Source organism: Poecilia reticulata, chromosome 3, assembly GCF_904066995.2.
Source record: "Poecilia reticulata chromosome 3, P_reticulata-male-v2, whole genome shotgun sequence".
Classification (NCBI taxonomy): Eukaryota; Metazoa; Chordata; class Actinopteri; order Cyprinodontiformes; family Poeciliidae; genus Poecilia; species Poecilia reticulata.
This window is the reverse complement of record NC_088832.1, coordinates 35,460,887-35,475,942: the sequence shown is the minus strand read 5'-3', so window position 1 is coordinate 35,475,942 and position 15,056 is coordinate 35,460,887. Positions and strand designations below refer to the sequence as shown.

General features: G+C 43.9%; 2 protein-coding genes across 7 annotated transcripts; one reads left to right on the top strand and one right to left on the bottom strand.

The window, feature by feature from the left end:
- Positions 1–52: 52 nt before the first annotated feature.
- lctla (lactase-like a) lies at positions 53–14,918 on the bottom strand. 6 transcript variants are annotated; one of them, XM_081605627.1, is made up of 15 exons: positions 14,689–14,775; positions 9,859–9,983; positions 8,871–8,997; positions 7,619–7,779; positions 6,772–6,859; positions 5,771–5,880; positions 5,571–5,699; positions 5,400–5,495; positions 4,703–4,757; positions 4,465–4,626; positions 2,601–2,875; positions 2,177–2,303; positions 1,903–2,102; positions 1,770–1,833; positions 53–491 (listed from the first exon to the last, which is right to left on the bottom strand). In XM_081605627.1, the coding sequence occupies exons 3-15, from the start codon at positions 8,983–8,985 to the stop codon at positions 376–378; spliced, it is 1,698 nt and encodes a 565-aa protein (XP_081461753.1). In that variant the 5' UTR covers positions 8,986–8,997; positions 9,859–9,983; positions 14,689–14,775; the 3' UTR covers positions 53–375. The 6 variants fall into 6 exon arrangements, with proteins under 6 accessions (XP_081461753.1, XP_081461752.1, XP_081461751.1 ...); XM_081605626.1 differs by lacking the exon at positions 9,859–9,983 and having other exon boundaries at positions 14,689–14,918; XM_081605625.1 differs by lacking the exons at positions 9,859–9,983; positions 14,689–14,775 and adding an exon at positions 9,323–9,786.
- Positions 10,763–14,990, top strand: crybgx (crystallin beta gamma X). The gene is made up of 6 exons (XM_081605632.1): positions 10,763–10,843; positions 11,033–11,081; positions 12,290–12,411; positions 12,996–13,131; positions 13,212–13,351; positions 14,789–14,990. Exons 1-6 carry the CDS (start codon positions 10,800–10,802, stop codon positions 14,919–14,921), a joined length of 624 nt encoding a protein of 207 aa, XP_081461758.1. The 5' UTR covers positions 10,763–10,799; the 3' UTR covers positions 14,922–14,990.
- The last annotated feature ends 66 nt before the right edge of the window (positions 14,991–15,056 follow it).

Genomic DNA, 15,056 nt, shown 5'->3' with positions numbered 1-15,056 from the left:
AAAATCTTACATTTATATACAAAACAAACTCTCTAAATATTCCTCAGACGTATTATGCACATTTAAACCACTTTATTGTTATATCAAATTTATAAATACAGTTGGTAATAAAAGCTTAAATATGATGAAACTCATAACATAAAGTTCAGCCTGGTTGTTTGTTCCAGTCTGAACAGTTTGAACAGTTCAGTCCAACCTTAGTTCAACAGTAAACCAGGCTTACTAATCATGCACTGATGAATAATCACATTCTGCTTGTTCTGACTGTTTATTGATGACCCGACTGGAACAGAACGGCAGGGCGGTCAACAGGAAGACGCCGCTCTGATCGGTTCCTGCTGAGCTCTGCTCCCATGGACACAGGCGAGGCGTTCCTCAGAGGCGTCGGCGCAGCAGAAACATGAAGAAGACGGCGCTGAGGAGGATGCAGAGCGAGCAGACGGTGGGAACAACGATCTCTGTGACCATCTCCATGTGGCCGATCAGCGGATCTGAAACCAGCAGGAGAGAAAATACTCAAACACTGAGCTGCAGACAAGTAAAACATTTTTTACTTGAGTAAAAATGCTTGTTTTTAAAGAGACTATTGAAAGTTAAAGTTCTGTAATTCAATGATGTAGAATGTTATGTGTCTCTACTGTATATATATTTTCTTTAATTCATGAATGAAGTTCCGCCATTTTCACAAACAATGCTGCAGGTAATGCATGTCTTACTGTGTTTACTCTCTGTGACACGGTTTACACTTTGTGGATCTGCACACTTAAATGGCATTAAACAAAATAAGTAAAAAGGATGATTGAACCTTTGAAAGTTTTTATTTAACCCAGTTTGCCTAAACGGGGGCGGCAGACGAAGGAACAGCTGGTACTGATCCTTTCCACTGACATTTCAACTCTATTTTGTCATCAACTCCACAGCTGGATAAATATCTGTGGGCTACAAAGCATGTTCATTACTCTTTTAGTTCAAATTCATTCTCAGATAATGAGCTTTTAGTCTGATCAGTTTTATTGTCTCTGTCGCTTTAAATCCACTAGTATTCTGCTGGCCACGCCCCCCATCTCAACGTTTACACTCTCAGTGAAAAAGGCTTCAAACAGACACACAACTAGAAAGCAGAAGTGGAGCCTCCTGCACAACCAACCAGAATGCAATGAGTGGCTTCTGGATGGTGAATCTTGTCTTTTCCAGCAGCCATTGTACAGCACATACAGAGAGAAAACCAGCTGACCAAACGTGCCGGAGCAATTCTTCGGTTGAAAGTAACGGGGCGGAATTCTGCTCGGGTTGCTAGGTAACGGGGCGGAATTCTGCTCGGGTTGCTAGGTAACGGGGCGGAATTCTGCTCGGGTTGCTAGGTAACGGGGCGGAATTCTGCTCGGGTTGCTAGGTAACGGGGCGGTGCCTGCTGATTTGTGTTGTTACATTCTGGAGGTTTTGAAACGGCTCAAACACCAATAAGCAATAAGATGAAGTTATTGCCAAAAAATGCCTGGGTGTTTTTTAAGAGGTTGTTTTCAGAAGCAGTAGAAACCCAAATGGAAATACAAACACAGGCAAAATTAGAATTTCACATAACAGGTTCCCTTTAATTAAAGAAGACTTATTTACTTAATTACATTTTCAGTGTACATAATTACATAATCACATTAAGGAAGAACTTGTACTCTGCTACTTTAATACATCCCACCCATCAGGACCTTCAGAACCACCCCAAGCAGGAAGAGTTAGATTCCTGCTTGCTCCGGATCTTTCATGCCACTGACCTGCAGCCAGCAGCTGGTTGCTGGAGGAACACGTCTCCACCGCCTTCCTCTTCCAGCTCTCCACCTGCAGACACCGAACAGAGAACCAGAGTCAGCAGCTGCTTCTGGAGCCGGCTGCGCTGCTGGGCCTCACCTCTCTCTGGCTGGGGAAGCCGTTGGAGCTGATGATGCGTTTGTAGAACTGGACCGAAGCTTTTGGGAAGCGAGGTTTGTTCTTGTTCCTGAAGTCCACAAAGTAGAGTCCGAAGCGCTCAGAGAAGCCTTCGTCCCACTCGAAGCCGTCCAGCAGAGACCAGGCGGTGTAACCCTTCACGTTGACGCCGTCTCTAACGGCTGAGGGTCCAAACAGAGACAGACGGTGAGGCGGCCCAGCCAGCTTCCTGGTCCACACAGAGGAGAAACGTCACCTTTCAGCAGCTCGTTGATGTATTCCCTGAAGTACTGCATCCTCCAGTCATCACACAGGTCGGTGCACAGCTTCTTCTCCGAGACGCCGTTCTCCGTCACGTAGATCATCGGGTTTCCGTACTGGGTCTGTCGGTGAGATCACACGGAAAATTCAGGGTTAGATCTACCCATCCAGAACCACAGAACCTCCTGATCCGGTTCTTCTTTCCTCCAATTACAAACCAACCAACCGAGACCTACAGATGATCATCCTGCAGATTCTGATGTTCCTTCAAGAATCTTTCTGTTCATAAAACTGTTTTTGGATTTAGATTTTTAAAAACATACAAAATCTACTTTATGATGGTGATAATTGAGGAAACAGAGTCCAAACAGTACCGACCAGTTCATGTTTAGAAGAAACAGACGATTTTGTTGCTTCACCTTCACAAAGTTCAACAATCTCCGGAACCCCCAGGGAACCGAGTAGAGCCACTCAGAACCGGGGTCGGGCCACTTTGGGTCCACCAGCTCCGCCAGGTCCCGATCTGCGAAGTAACTGTCCCCGAAGCCGGAAGGGTAGTTCTTCTGGGTGACGTAGCGGGTGGTGTAATGTCCGAGGCCCAGGAAGTCGACGGTTCCTCGGACGTAGCTCTTCTCCTGAGGCGAGAAGACGGGCAGCCGCGACGCGCCCAGACCCTGCTGGCCGCTCTTCCTGCCTGGACATCCAGAAGTAACGGATCATCAGTTCTAGATGTCCAGGAGTTTTACTTTGGCAGCCAAAAAACGTGAAAATAATCTGATTCCTGCTGCAGAGACTGAAAGAGTCGGACCTTCAGGGCCATCAGAATAATTTATGCTCAAAGTGTCCAAACCTTTGTTAACCATTGTGCATGCGAGGACTGGGGCAAACGTAGAGGACTGGGGCAAACGTGGAGGACTGGGGCAAACGTAGAGGACTGGGGCAAACGTAGAGGACTGGGGCAAACGTAGAGGACTGGGGCAAACGTGGAGGACTGGGGCAAACGTAGAGGACTGGGGCAAACGTAGAGGACTGGGGCAAACGTAGAGGACTGGGGCAAACGTAGAGGACTGGGGCAAACGTAGAGGACTGGGGCAAACGTGGAGGACTGGGGCAAACGTAGAGGACTGGGGCAAACGTGGAGGACTGGGGCAAACGTGGAGGACTGGGGCAAACGTAGAGGACTGGGGCAAACGTGGAGGACTGGGGCAAACGTGGAGGACTGGGGCAAACGTGGAGGACTGGGGCAAACGTAGAGGACTGGGGCAAACGTAGAGGACTGGGGCAAACGTAGAGGACTGGGGCAAACGTAGAGGACTGGGGCAAACGTAGAGGACTGGGGCAAACGTGGAGGACTGGGGCAAACGTAGAGGACTGGGGCAAACGTAGAGGACTGGGGCAAACGTAGAGGACTGGGGCAAACGTAGAGGACTGGGGCAAACGTGGAGGACTGGGGCAAACGTAGAGGACTCGGGCAAACGTAGAGGACTGGGGCAAACGATACAAGTTTTACGTGTGTGGGGTCGGTTTGACCCCATTTCTACACACAAGGGTTAAAATGCCAGTTTTTAATGTCAAAATCAGTTTATTTTAAATCATTTTGACCTTTGACCCACAGTGCACCACTGAATCAGATTCATAAATATATATTTTAACTAAATTTTAAAATTCTGTTCGACCAAAAACTGCATCAGTAAAATAACAGTAAGAGTGAAAAGTTTGCTTCATTCCTTAAATGCCCAGTGGTGCTAATTAGCATCACAGCTGATTTACAGGAATGATGATGCAATGCTTAAGTTTAGAATCTCTAATTTATAGGCCACAATAAGCATTAAATCAATTAATTGCACGATAAATAAAAACAAATTCAATCATTTCCATTTGCATGATTTATCGTTTTTCTCTTTCTACCAAAAACTGGACGATAAAAGTTTTCAGTCTGGTCCTTTGGTCTCTAATAAACCTTTTTTTTAAGAACAATTTTGTTTACACAGACTTTATAATTCATTTTATTTGTTGTTTCTGTTGTTTAGTTTATTTTGGATATTTAAAATGTCTTCCTGTTCCAGAGTTATTGGCTCATTAGAATGTAAAGTTTGTTGATATTTCAAAATGTGTTATTGCATTATTATGCCATTACCATAATATTACCTGAAAATGGTCTCAAAACAACATTATTGCCATAATTTGTCATCCAGTAAAATGTGTTTTTGTGGCAGGCCTAATGTGTTAATGTCTGTTAATGATCAGTCGGCCATTTTCTGAGGAACGTTAAGCGGACGGTACCGATGTATTCCTTCATGACCGCTGGGTAGTCTCCATGGAAGAGCGGCGTGGCGAACCAGCCCAGGTAGAAGTGGATGTAGCGCTCTGCTGCTTCGACGTCCCGCTGGTTGGACACGTCCACCGGTTCGCCCCAGTCAGCGGTCAGGGAGATCCCGATCAGACCTGGGCCGAGCTGGAAACCAGTTAGCTACTGACCAGAACCCCAGAGCCAAACCGTCGGGTCGGTTTACTCCGTCACCTTTCTGCTTGCTCCTCCACTTCATGTCGTAGGTGTGCCAGACTTTAGCGTGGGCCTGGAAACAGAGACGAGCGTCAACAGGAAGTACCTACAGTTACTAAAAAATAAAACAAAGATGCATTTAATATGTTTGATTATGAAACGTGCAGATCAAATTATTTCTGCTGAACACAAAGCTCCACTTTCTGCTACTGATTTAACCTAAAGGTTGAACACGGAGTCTGAAATACTCATGTGAGGAGGCAAGTTCAGCAGAAACAGATGTTCACAAGTCACTTTTTCCAAGTTTAAGTCAAGTTTCAAGTCACTGCAAGCTAAATGAGTCTCAAGTCACTAAGGGGCAAAGTTCAAGTCAAACCTCAAGTTCAAGTCAAACCTCAAGTTCAAGTCAAACCTCAAGTTCAAGTCAAACCTCAAGTTCAAGTCAAACCTCAAGTTCAAGTCAAAGCTCAAGTCTAATGGAACAAGTCCAAGTTGAATCTGAATCTTGTTTTAGAGACTTAAGAGCGACTCGGTTTGGAGTCTGAACTCTAAACTGACTTCAGTTTGAAACTCAAAGCTTTTCTGTAGTCGCCGTCATGTCGGATCAGAACCAGATCCTGATTAACGGCTGAACCTCCAGGTTGAAGCCGCGGCGTTGCGTTCAGCGTCATAATGGGTCCAGATCGGCCCTGGAGCGATCTGGACCCAGACTGACCTGGATGATGTGGTGAGCCGCTCTGTAAGCGCCGCTGCCCCTCATCCTCAGTCCGGGGGCGTGCTCCCCTGTTTCGTATCCTTCCACGGAGATGGACTGAAAAGAATCAGACCCCTCAGTGAGATCCCGGGCCAGATGTTCCCACGGTCAGTGAACGCACCATCCACTCACCCAGGGGTTGTTGAAGGTGATCCAGTGCTTCACTCGGTTCCCAAAACGTTCAAAACACAAGTTGGCGAATTCGTTGAAGTAGCCGACCATGCTGGCGTTCTGCCAGCCGCCATGTTTCTCCTGCAGCACCTGCGGGAACGCCGACATTCCGGTCAAGGCTCCGCCCACGCCGACGCGCCTGACAGGCGGGAAGAACTCACCTGAGGTAGATCCCAGTGGTACAGAGTGACCACAGGTGTGATCTTACTGTCCAGGAGCAAATCGATCAGGTCGCTGTAATACCTGATTCCTTTCTCGTTAACGTGCTCACCTGCAGGAAGTTACATCATCAGCCGTTTACACATTAATACAGGAATACTGGGATTTTCATTCACTGGCCAAACAAAGCAGTTTCATGTCAGAAAACAAACAAACGGATCCAAAAACAAGAAAAACGTGAAAGTATTTAAAACACAACCAACATATTTCTGGAATATTCTCCAATCAGCAGACAAAGTGATGACAGGTGAAGGTGTCCTGTCTGAGTTCTGTTCGATTCTCCAGCTCATGATCCTCCAAACTGATCAGAGTGACAAACACACCTTCCCACAGTAGGACGAGGTGGTGGCAGCATCATGCTCTGGGACAGGGAAGCTGGATGGAAGGAAACCCTGGAGGCTGCAGAAGAGCTGAGCCAGGGGCGAAGGTTCACCTTCCAACAGGACAACCAGTCTGAACACAGTCTGAACAGGTATTATGGGATGGTTCAGATCAAAGCAGAGTCAGGGGTTAAAATGGCCTAGTCAAAGTACAGACCTAAATCAAACTGGTAGTGAAATACCTGCAGCCAGAGGTGGATCTACAAAATACTAGAGCTAATTATAAATGCACACCACACTTTTCAGATTGGGCTGTATTCACACCAGGAAAGTCCTTTGGCCCTAAGAGACACTTCATTGTTTTCTTTTGGTGCATTTATTTATTTTGCAAGTGGATTATAATTTGCAAACAAAGCCATGACAATCTTTGCTCCCATTGGACAGAAAGGATGTGGGGGCGGGACAAAGGACAGACCAGGAAGTAAACAAAAATGTAAATCCTCCTGCTGCATTTGAGTTTTCATCACCTTCAACTGCCGCCAATGATTCTGCTGATTGGAGAAGTTTTGGTTTCTATTAGAAATGGTTAGATTTTCATGTAAAGTGGCCAAACTGGGTTTTACTTCTCAACCCGCTGGGTAAAATCCTCGGCCAGGAAACAGAGAAGCGATAATGACTCAGCTTCATCTCCTTCATCAGGTTAATGTCATCCTAAGAGACAAAAACATCATTTCACATTGATTTTCTGATCCAAAACAAACCGAGAAGCTGCTTTCAAATGTTTGTTTCTGATAGAGATTTTTTGATATTATCATTTTGTTGTTACTTTAGTTCATATTCAGTCTAATGTTAGTCAGTTTAAAGTGTTCTCTTCTTTAGTGTAACTGACCTGGGGGTCACAACTACCTGTTCATCTTCATGTGAAACAGTTTGACCGAGATTTGAACCGGGCTCAGATCAGATGTCACATCTGGAACTGGGTTGCTAGTTGTTTAGGTAAATTGTTTTATGACCTTTGCTGTTTTTCCTCTGCTGTCTATCTTGCCTATCCTCCCTCTTTGAAGTTTGATAATAACAGACAAGCTGTACCCAAAGATCTTCAGACGCTCTGTGAACGGCTCAGAGGAGCAGCTGACAGAGTTTTTCTCCTTTTGCAAAAGCTTGGTCATAAAATTCATATACGTTGTCTGTGGTTCTTTTATGTAGGTTCTAGGAAAATACCTATCAGTTTCTGTTATGGATGAGAAAATCAGCTGCATTTCTGTATTTACTGTAAATAAGTTTCTGCTTCCTCTGAGCATGACTCTGCATGACCTGCAGCGCTTTGTGTTGATCAGAGTTAATGTTTTCATTCGACATAAAGAACTGACTGAACCTGAACCTCAACGTCTCGAAAGGCATTGAAAACTGAACTAATGTTGCATAATTCAGAAGTAATAATTAGAAACATTGGGAGAATCGTGTAACCACCTTGAACTTGTAGTATCCTTCACATGAAGAGTCTCCCGTTTCATTGGAGGAGATTTTTCCTTTTTTATGAGCAAACACATCCCAGATGCTCATTCCCTTCCCGTCTGTATTCCACGCTCCTTCGGTCTGATAGGCTGAGCTGCCGACGCCCCAGGAGAAACCTGCAGGTTTCAAAAAATGATCAAAAATAACAGTAATAGTTGTAGAGCTCCAAATAAAACAGGTTAAACTTCAGCTGTTAGAGAAAACCAAATAAATGTTCCGGTTCGGGTTCACGACCCCAAATAGCCGACTCATCACTTCCTGTTTTGGCTCCTGGAACTGAATTAAATATAAATTAATCCAGACACACACAGAGGATCCCAGGTCTGATTTAGTCCAAAGTTTAAGTCCAAAGTCCAGCATAATTTTCTTACCATGGAAAATATTCAGCAGAACTCAAAGTATTCATCTTTTTATAACTAAGCTTTTGCAATCAGTAGAAACACGTTTATCAAGAGATTGAAGCCAAATCAGCTTTTATTTGATTCCTTAAACTCGACTAAACACAGAAATCGTTTTTAAAGGAAGTTACTCAAATCCTGTTCTGATCCTGAGAACAAATTTATTCAATCAAATCCAAAATAATATGAAAACCAGATGAATGTTTTCATACAGAAAGTGCAAAATCACTTTTAAATCTTAACAAAATTCGTTTGTACAAAAAAAAAAAATTATATTCACTTTCTTTCTTTGTTTTTTTAAATTTTGGTCCCAGAGAACTTCTGATACTGGCCAATCTAACCAAAAGTGTTAGATTAGCCAAAATGTCTGGCTAATTTTATTAGCTAATAAAACACAAAATGAGACAAAGATTTTACAGTAACAGAAGCTGCTGCATCACAAATCATCCCAGAAGTTATTTTCAAGTAATATAGTGATAATAAGAAACACATTCTAAAGATCAATACACTTGAAATTATAACTGGAAGACATTTTAAATGTGTTTTGTATTAATATGAAATTAATACAGAATCGACAAATAAAATGAAGTTTTATTGAGTTCAGTCTGCTGGAAAGAGAAAAACCAATAAATCATGCAAATGGAAATTATTGAGCTTGTTTTAATTTATTATGTGATTAATTGATTAATTGATTATTGCAGCAGGTCCAACAAAAATTACTTTTTTCATCTGAATTTTCTGCAATTGTTGGTTTTGAAATTTTCCAGACAGAAATGACTCTCATGCTTCTCCATCCTACCAGTTCGTACCAGGTGGGAAGGCGCCGTAGAAGAAAGAGGTTTTCTCATTCTTGGTCCAGTCAAAGTCTCCACCAGCTGAAACACACAGCGCCAGCGCCAGAAGACGGATTCCTGTCCGCAGCATCGTCCTTCACACCTGCAGGACAGGCAACACGCAGCCGGACTTAATCACCGCCAACCAAACTGACAGAAAGGCCACAAGAAGCGGACCTCTGCCCTGATGTGTGTCGCCATGGCAACAGCAGATTTATCCGAGCCAGCTGTGGGACAAACAGGGACAGGAAGTGGGACGGTTTGTCCAACAGAGACATTTCGCGCTGCTGGCCTCTCTTCTGCTCTAGAATCTAACTGAAGCAGGAAAATGAAGGAGTGTGTGTTGGGTTTGAGGTGCTGCCTGACTCTGAACACACACACACACATACACACACACACACACACACACACACACACACACACCTGACCTGCTGTGTTTGTCTTGTCCGTCTCCGGGACGCAGGAAGAGTCCTGAAGCTTCTGGTTCCCCGCCGGCGCAACAAAAACACAACAGAGTGAAACGTGTTTCCACTATTCATCACACACACACACACACACACACACACACACACACACACACACACACACACACACACACACACACACACACACACACACACCCTCTGAATGGTGCGGCATTGGGAGCCAGCGGAGTGTGACAGTAAATCTGCTGGACAAACACATCTGATGGAGAATGGAGGGATTTTAACACTGTAAGCAAACTGAATGTCTGTGTTCATTCAACATGGCTTCACGCTCTGCAGGCCTGAGGAAAAAGAAAGTACACCCCTTCCTGAGGAAAAAGAAAGTACACCCCTTCCACTCCCTGCTACCTGATCCTTACCCGACAATAAAGTATAAATCATACCTGAACAAAAATCTCTCCCTCCAGGACTTTGTGTCTGTTTTTGTGATTTTTGCAATCAAAAAATGTTTGAAATGGATTTTAAGTTGTTTTACTCACTTCCAGCAGGAGCTAGCTGCGCTACAATGTTAACGCGCCTTCCTGTTCTCTTCCCAGTACTAGTCAGTCAGTCGTTATAACATGACGTCATGTCAGGCTTATCTACCTAAAAGAAATACCGCCACCTGCAGGTGAGAGTCAGCATCACTTAACAGTTTTGACATTTCTTTGCGGAAAACTGCAATAAACTCATAATTATGCATTAGCGCATAAACATCCATGTTTGGTGTGTTATGACGACACAACGCATCAAAAATACTTCCCTGTGTGTAATAATGGTCATAACATACGAGTTTTAATTAAAATACTGCAGTATATTAACTCGTTACAGGAGTATTTTAATAAATAAGGACATTTATAGAGGTCCGTCCATATATGGTCAACAGGACACTGCAGGTACAAATCTCCGCCAGCAGGGGGCGCAGTGGGGCATTTACTGAAACGTCCCACCTGGAGGGAATATTTTCTTCCTGTGTACCAAAAATGACTCATTTTGATCTTTTATTTTTGGATGTATTATATTAATAAAACGATTTTAGGAGAAAAATAAACCAGCTGTTGATGAAGGTTAAGTGATCAGACGTGATGATGACGCCGTCAGACGCAGGCTGACCCGGGGTCGGCGGTCAGGACGCCCCGCGGCGGGAACAATCCAGGCTCCAGGAGCTGCGGGCCCCGCCGCCATCACGGCCCTTCTCTGCTTTGTTTCAGAGAAAACGCTGAAATGTTCAAACCCAAACTGTTGGCGCTGCACTCCGCGCTCGCTGTGCTTCTGTTTCATTCATCCTGGGACTCGGGGGCATCAGGAGTGAGTGTTTAGCATATGAATGGCCCCGCGGGCCCCGGCGGCCGCATCAGGAGCGACCTGAGCCTTCTGGTAGCTCTGCGCTGCATCGGCGCGCCATATTTAAGGCGGTTTCCGGCTGCCTCGCAGAGCTGACATGAACATCTTCACTAAGGTCCCAGGATTAACCCAACAAACCAGGTACGTCCCGAGGGCCGGGGCCCGCCGCGGGGGGCCGCCAACAGTTCCACCAAATCACCCAGACTGAGGAGGACGAGGGGAAAAACAGCATGAAACCTGAGCTGAAGGCGGTTTGAGAGTCCAGAACATGAAGAGAGCTTAGCGTTGGTCTGTTTGTGAATAAAATGCTTTGGGTTTGTCTGTCTGCAGCAAACTGGGGTCTGTGCTCCAACGTGCCTTCTACGGGTCCACTGGGAGGGTGAGTCCATGGAGAAACAGCGCCACCTTCAGTTAAACTCCATTTATCTACGTTTGTTTAACATGACAGCTTAGTTTCATTTCTTCTAACAAGTTTTCTCATTTGTTAAAGTTGCATCACCTGTTTTCATTTTCCTGCCTGTTGATGGCTTTAATAAATGTATCATGTTTCTCATCATCACTTCATTCTGATAGTTTACAACGGTGGTCCCCAAGCTACGGCCCGCGGGCCGGATCCGGCCCGCCGCCACATTTGGTCCGGCCCCGTGAACAATACCAGAGAGCATTCAGATTTTTTTTTTCATATATTGTATTTTCCGGTTTAACCACCAGGGGGCTCTTTAGCAGGAAGTGTGTCCTGTAAACTGTGGGTGTTTTGTTTTGCATGGCGCATTGCTGCCATCTGTTGGACTTTTATGTTATTTAATCAGTACGGTTGTTTGCTAGCGGTAGAGCAGATGAACACGTGTTTGTTATGAACACCGCATTCCAGGTTTCCCTCAATGGAATATATACTAGTCAGTCCCAGTGACTGTTTCACTAACGGTTTCTGCCCATGTGCTTTCTGGGCAAAAAACAATTCAACGATTTCCGGCAGCGCAGGTGATAACGTGTGTTACAAACTGACTCCCACCAGAGAGGGGAAAAGTTATGTGGCCCTCAGGAAAAAGTTTGGGGACCCCTGATTCACAAGGTTAGAAACTGGAGCAACTCGACCTCCTAATTTCAGATTATTTGATCAGATTATTCCTGTCCAGCATCTAGAACCCGACCTGAACAGAAGAACCAGAACATTTAGAGTCCGAGCAGAACAGAAACGTCTGATTCATCATTTTAGTTTTAACGTTTGCAGAGTAGATTAAGCCTCTTAGTAGAAGAACTTTGGTTATTTGGTTCGGCCCATTTGGACCCAGCAGATTACAGAACCTCCTGGTGGTTTTAAAATCATTTCTTTACATTTTCAGACAGAATTTCCTAAAATCTCTGAGGTTCTGGAGAGTTTTTCCTTGTCTTTCTGTTCAGGGACATTTAATTTCAGAGGAATATTCTGAACTGGTTGAGATGCTTCCAGCAAACTTTGCCATGAAAAACCAGCTGATAGTTAAAGAGAAGCTGGAAAAGATCCAACAGTTTGCAGAACCGCTGATCCAGAACTCCTTGCTGAATGAAACCAATGAGCCACAGTTTGACCTTGTTCTCTGCGCCCAGGTGACCCTTTTCGAGCAGCGAAACTTCGCTGGCAGACGACTGGACCTGAACTCCGACTGTCCCAGGATCAGCGACAAGAACTTCCCAGAGAGATGTAACTCCGTCCAGGTGGACAGCGGAGCGTAAGTTGGCCTTTTCAGGAGAAACTGAAACGTTGAGAACACTGTGGGAACTTCCCAAAGGGTCACGCCAACAAGAACTACTGACCAGAACCGGCTCTGTCTCCGAAAACAGCGTTTTTCAAAGGGAGGGCCGCTAGGGGGCGCTAACAGAGCAAGATGAGAAAAAAATAGGAAAAAAGGAAACCCAATAAACTTTAAATCATAAATGTAATTGTTTTTAATAAATGTAATCTGTATTTCAATCATTTTTTAATAAAATATACAGTAAGTTAAGATAACTTCTTGAAGATACAAATAGCCTTTATTGCCCTACAATAAAGGCTATTTAATAAGTAAAATAACTTTTATTGTTAAAATGCTAATGTCAAACGTTATTGGCCATGATCGGCTTCCTGATTGGCTGCCAGTGAAAACAGCTCCTCAAGCTAGCATAAGTAAGAGTGAAATTCAGTTTCTTTACAGATTTTTGTAGCATCGTCTGAGTTTTCAAAGGGGATGTGAGGAAGTTTAGGAACCACCGTCTTAAAGAATCGGTCTCTAGAAGAAGAGAGGAACTCATCATCTTCTTCTCCTCCGTCTGGCAGATGGGTCGGGTTCGAGCAGGAGAACTACCGGGGCCGTCAGTACCTGTGGGACATGTCCGACCGCGGGGAGTACAACTGCTACGACCGCTGGTGCGCCCAGGTGGACCACGTCTCCTCGGTCCGCTCCGTTAAGCAGGTGAGCCTCTGAAACATCGTTTTACCTGATTTCTAAATGTGCCGGCTTCCTCGCTGATCCGCTGCGTCTCTGGTCCTCAGGACAACAATCCTCCCAGGGCACAGCTGTTCGAGCGAGCAGGTTTCTCCGGGAAGAAGATGGAGATCCAGGATGACATTCCCAACCTGCTGAGCCGCTACAACCTCAACAGAGTGGCGTCTATCCGCATCCTGGGAGGAGCGTAAGTCCACCATCCTGACAGGTCCAGTTCGGGTTTTACGTCAGGAAAGGCTTCGTTTAATTGGAAGCTGTGATAACTTTGACCTTTGGGTCCAGAGATCTGGGCTCTCTGTCTTCAGGAGGTTCAATCCTCCAGAAAGACCAGATGATGATTCCTGAGAGATCACCAGATTTTATTTAAAATGTTGTGGTTCTCCCAAAAAGTCCTGCATTCTAACACCCCACAGCATCACACATCCTTTACCGTACTTACAAAATGTAGGTGCCATTTTTATCTGCTCAAAAATAAACTAAAGGAATATGTTTAAACTGTTGCAGATAGAAAATATAAAGAAGGTTTAGCATGATTGCGCTATAAGAAAAGTTGGGGTTGATTATTTCCTTATTTGGGCTGAAGTCTTGGATTCAAGTAAAAGTAGGTCAATGTTGGTCATAGTAGTTACTGCAAAGCCAAGACGAATACAGAAATATTGTTCATAAACGGCGAATCAAGCTAAGTATTTACCCTTAAACTGAACAAGCTAAATTTAATAAGCTACATGTGTACTTATTGTACACATGTGTACAAAGTGAAAACATACATGTGAATGAGGTTCCCAGGAATATGTGGAAATAAATGAAGAGATTTAGCTTCAAACTAAAACTCTAGTTAGCAAGCTAAATACTTAGCTTGAAGCTTCATATTTAGTTAGCAAGCTAAATATTTGGGTGGCTAACTAAATATTTAGCTAGCTAAAAATTGAATTACATTTTTTAAATTTTATATTATTAATGAATATTTAGCGGGCTAATGGGATGTTAACTTGCTAAACATCCGTTATTTAGCCAGCTAAATATTTAGCCTCAAACTGAACAAGCTAAATTTAATAAGCTACATGTGTATTTATTTTGTATTTGACGTTTATTTATTTATGAAATACCGTTGGGATTAAAAATCTCTTTTGCAAGAGAATCCAGCCAGCGACACACAGAGGTTACAGAATATTCACAACAGAAAAAATTACACAGTCAGAAATAAATGAAGAGATTTAGCTTCAAACTAAAGCTCTAGTTAGCAAGCTAAATATTTGGGTGGCTACCTAGATACTTAGCTAGCTAAAAATTGAATTACATTTTTTAAATTTTATATTAATGAAAATATTTAGCGAGCTAATGGGATGTTAACTTGCTAAACATCCGTTATTTAGCCAGCTAAATATTTAGCCTCAAACTGAACAAGCTAAATCTTTAGCTAGTAAGCTAAATATTTTTGTCTGAAGCTAATATTTAGTTAACCAGCAAAATATTTAGCCTAAAACTAAATAATTATTAATGAATAAATACAAGGTGAGAACATACATGTGAATGAGGTTCCCAGGAAAGCTGGAAAGAACCAGAGTCACGTAAAGAAAGAACCTCGGGGTGTTCTGGACCTGACCGACCCGTTCTGCCGTCACAGCTGGGTGTTGTACCAGGAGCCCAACTACAGGGGGCAGCACTACATCCTGGAGAAACGGGACTTCCACAACTTCAACGACTGGGGCAGCCAGAACAGCACCGTGGGCTCCATGCGCCGAGTCCGATTCAACTGAGCCAGAACCAAGACCCGACAACCAGCCCGTCAGCTCTACACGGAAAATAAAGACTATTTTAGTAATAAACTTGCGTCTTTATTGGTCACATTTAATATTCGTTAGAAACATGCAAATGACTTTACGATCAAAAAC

What these genes read in the sequence shown, in the direction of transcription:
- lctla (XM_081605626.1), bottom strand. Translation starts at nt 8,985, where the DNA reads ATGCTGCGGACAGGAATCCGTCTTCTGGCGCTGGCGCTGTGTGTTTCA. An exon ending in GCTTCCCCAGCCAGAGAGAG is followed by an intron (nt 1,834 to 1,902) that starts GTGAGGCCCAGC and finishes CGGTGTCTGCAG; the next exon opens with GTGGAGAGCTGGAAGAGGAA. An exon ending in CAACCAGCTGCTGGCTGCAG is followed by an intron (nt 492 to 1,769) that starts GTCAGTGGCATG and finishes TGCTGGTTTCAG; the next exon opens with ATCCGCTGATCGGCCACATG.
- crybgx (XM_081605632.1), top strand. Translation starts at nt 10,800, where the DNA reads ATGAACATCTTCACTAAGGTCCCAGGATTAACCCAACAAACCAG. An exon ending in TCTACGGGTCCACTGGGAGG is followed by an intron (nt 11,082 to 12,289) that starts GTGAGTCCATGG and finishes CTCTGCGCCCAG; the next exon opens with GTGACCCTTTTCGAGCAGCG. An exon ending in ATCCGCATCCTGGGAGGAGC is followed by an intron (nt 13,352 to 14,788) that starts GTAAGTCCACCA and finishes CTGCCGTCACAG; the next exon opens with CTGGGTGTTGTACCAGGAGC.